At 41.7% G+C, this 3684-nt stretch overlaps 2 protein-coding genes across 3 annotated transcripts in view; both read left to right on the top strand.

Moving 5' to 3' along the window:
• Positions 1-1982: 1982 nt before the first annotated feature.
• Positions 1983-2432, top strand: LOC110464262 (uncharacterized PPE family protein PPE54-like). The gene has a single exon (XM_021519371.1). The coding sequence runs from the start codon at positions 1983-1985 to the stop codon at positions 2430-2432; it is 450 nt and encodes a 149-aa protein (XP_021375046.1).
• Positions 2433-2495: 63 nt separating this feature from the next.
• LOC110464265 (monocarboxylate transporter 5-like) overlaps positions 2496-3684 on the top strand; it is a 22903-nt gene continuing 21714 nt past the window's right edge. For both annotated transcript variants that reach the window (XM_021519376.1, XM_021519375.1), the window contains exons 1-2: positions 2496-2535; positions 2632-2728. In XM_021519376.1, coding sequence (XP_021375051.1) covers positions 2662-2728 — 67 coding nt within the window. In that variant the 5' untranslated portion in view covers positions 2496-2535; positions 2632-2661. The remainder of the gene's footprint in view (positions 2536-2631; positions 2729-3684) is intronic.

Genomic DNA, 3684 nt, shown 5'->3' with positions numbered 1-3684 from the left:
CCTGGAACAACCATAAACACAAGGGCACCAACACCTGGAACAACAGAAGGCTTATTTTGGCCCTCAGCTCAGCTTGCTCAATAGTTAACATTTGATTGTTTAATCGTTTGTCAAAGTAAACAATGAAGGACGGTAACGAAATGCTCTCATATAAACTTTTAGTTTTGAAATGAACCGATACAACTTCTAAGGTCATAGGAGTGTATTGATGAACAGAAATATGGAAAGTACATCCCTAGTTGAAAATCCAATGCAGGGAGGCAGTATCACAATTTCCGCATATTCTTATGTTTAATATTAAACTGATGAATATTGTATGTTTATTATTGACAGAACAGTTTGTTCTCTCAATATTAAAGTATTTCAAAGCAATCCAGGCATTAACTCAGGTTTTTTTTATCAATGAGTCAAATGTGTCCATTTATCTGTACTTCAGGAAACCGGCTACCTATTTCTCTACTGTGAAGTTTTTCAAGAAAGATAACTCTTCCATGCAATTACTATGATTATTTAGGGTTCATTTTTAATCATTTATGTATCATTTATTTTACACAATTTCAGCATTTATTAAATTGATATACATTAATGCAAAATTTTCAAAATTCACTCCTTTTTAAATAGCTTTCCATTTAAAATCCTTAAAATTCTGACAACCTATTTTTTTTTTTTTTTTTTTTTTCTGGCTGAAAATTTTCTTAACTTAAAAGCAAAATAACTGCAATTTTGAAAAATATCTACTGAGAAATGGTGACACAATCCTATTACCTTAAGTGTTATTGTAATCCAATGTGAAAGTGGAAATATAAATGTGATGGAAGTCATCATTCCTACCAGCTTTGTTTGATTTGACGTCATCATGAACCAGAAGAAGACATTTCCATGGCACCAGACGGACCATAACTAGTTGGCATTGTGCAAGGTCGACCAGAGTACGATGGAATGGTACCAGTCGGACCAGAATACGTTTGCATAGTGCCAGTCGGACCAGAACAAATTGACATGGTCTAATCGGACCGGAACTTACATGCATGATGCTAGTCGGAATAGAACACGTTGGCATGGTACCTGTTGGACCAGAACACGTTGGCAAGGTACAAGTCGGACAAAAACACGTTTACATAGTGCCAGTTGGACAAGAACACGATGACATGGTATCAGTCGGACCAGAACACGATTGCATGGTTCCAGTCGGACCAAAACACGTTGGCATGGTACCTGTTGGACCAGAACACGATAGCATGGTACCAGTCGGACAAAAACACGTTTACATAGTGCCAGTTGGACCAGAACACACGTTTGCATGGTGCAAAGCGGACCAGAACATGATTGCATGGTACCAGTTGGACCAGAACATGATTGCATGTTACTAGTCGGACCAGAGCATGGTGCCAGTGGGACCAGAATACGATGGCATGGTACCAGTCGGACCAGAACACCATTCCATGGTGCCCATCTGACCAATACACGATTGCATGGTACCAGTCAGACCAGAGCACGTTGACATGTTGCAAGTCGGACCAGAACAGGTTTGCATGGTGCCAGACGGACCAGAACACGTTGACATGGGGCCAAACGGACCGGAACACGTTGCCATAGTGTAAGTCAGACTAGAACACCTTTGTATGGTGCAATTCAGACGAGAGCACGTTACCATGGTTGCAAGCAGACAAGAACACGTTACCATGGTGCTAGTCGGACTAGGACACGTTCACATGGTGCTAGTCGGACTAGAACACCTTTGTATGCTGTAATTCAGACCAGAGCACGTTGGCATGGTGCCAGGCAGACTAGAACACCTTTGTATGGAGCCATGCAGACTAGAACACGTTGGCATGGTGCTAGTCGGACTAGAACACGTTGGCATGGTGCTAGTCGGACTAGGACATGTTCACATGGTACTAGTCGGACTAGAACACGTTGGCATGGTGCTAGTCGGACTAGAACGCCTTTGTATGCTGTAATTCAGACCAGAGCACGTTGGCATGGTGCCAGGCGGACTAGAACACCTTTGTATGGAGCCATGCAGACTAGAACACGTTGGCATGGTACTAGTCGGACTAGAACACGTTGGCATGGTGCTAGTCGGACTAGAACACGTTGGCATGGGGCTAGTCGGACTAGAACACGTTGGTATAATGCTAGTGGGACTAGGACATGTTCACATGGTGCTAGTCGGACTAGGACACGTTGGCATGGTGCTAGTCGGACTAGAACACGTTGGCATAATGCTAGTCGGACTAGGACACGTTGGTATAATGCTAGTCGGACTAGAACACGTTGGCATGGTGCTAGTCGGACTACAACACGTTGGTATAATGCTAGTCGGACTAGAACACGTCGGTATAATGCTAGTCGGACTAGGACATGTTCACATGGTGCTAGTCGAGCCAGCGGTTGTGCAAACCTATTTTTATACTAGTTGTAAAACTTGAATGATAGTGACGTGTGGCTATACCTTTGCATAATCTATAGACAAGTACAAGTCAAGGACGTGACTGATAACGAATGGACGGATCCTGATCTGGCTAAATTAAGGTAAGACATTTTTACTACAATTTATGTTGTTGAACAATGCATGAAAGTATATAATATATAAAAGATATAATCTTATTTTCTGTATTTTATTTCAAGGTACAGCTGTACAGCTTTTGTCAGCATATTATGACGGACGACACACGAGATGCTCGGATTCCCGTTGACAGGAGTTGGGCCTGGATGGTGCTAGCCGGTAATATATATTTAAATCTACAAGTTTTACTGTTTTAAACAATAGAGATTCATATTGGATAAATTACGTTACATTAGTTCCACAACCATACCACGGTTCTCGTGTTCTAACTAAGGCAGTGTTTCCAAACCATCTTCCTTGCACTCCGACGAGTTCATGAAACACTTAACATGGGAATGACACTCGGATATATGAGTGACACTCACTCGGATATATGGTACGTCTTTAGTATCTTCAAAACATTAACTATTGCGGTCATATATATATTTGCGAATAAGACTTAATATGAGCTTGAACTCAAATTCCCATTTTAGGCATGATGGTGGTTTTATGCATAATGATCAGAACCAATGGTTCAATAACTGCTTAAAACATCCATAATGTACCTCCTTCTCTGGCTAATTTGCAAAATACGGACACTGATTCAGCTGCTTATGTCTATTCCCGTATGATCAATTACCGTTGTGGGACCGCACAACGCACCAAAAATAGCGTGCGCACACCGTGCATACATCATTCACACACCGTCCGCACATCGTCCACACATGGTGCGCACAACTATGCGATTTAGCAATCGTTCGCCCCGTTGCGCGCTTCTCTCCGCACAACTGTGCGATTTGGTATCATTTGTAGATCAAAATTACGGAATGACAAAAACACGGAAGGCTTGTATGCGATAATGTACACTGTGTATATATATCTGTAATTCCTCATCACAATTATCAAGATTATGCAATTTCACAATGCGTGTTAAACAGTATTATAGCGACCGTTAGACTGTCAAGAATGGGGTTGGCTCCAAGGTAACAGAACAGATAAATAACAATTTGATGAGTGTCCGGAGTTTTACCTGACCAGTGCCTGACACACAGAGCTGATATGCGATACCGTTTGACCGTAAGCAAAAGTATTTGTTATTTGCATTCGTTTGCCTATAGCTCCCCTTCACCTGGATT

This window comes from Mizuhopecten yessoensis, unplaced genomic scaffold, assembly GCF_002113885.1.
Source record: "Mizuhopecten yessoensis strain PY_sf001 unplaced genomic scaffold, ASM211388v2 scaffold10977, whole genome shotgun sequence".
NCBI classification, from domain to species: Eukaryota; Metazoa; Mollusca; class Bivalvia; order Pectinida; family Pectinidae; genus Mizuhopecten; species Mizuhopecten yessoensis.
Note: the sequence above shows the minus strand (reverse complement) of the source record. Positions and strands in the feature narration are given on the sequence as shown.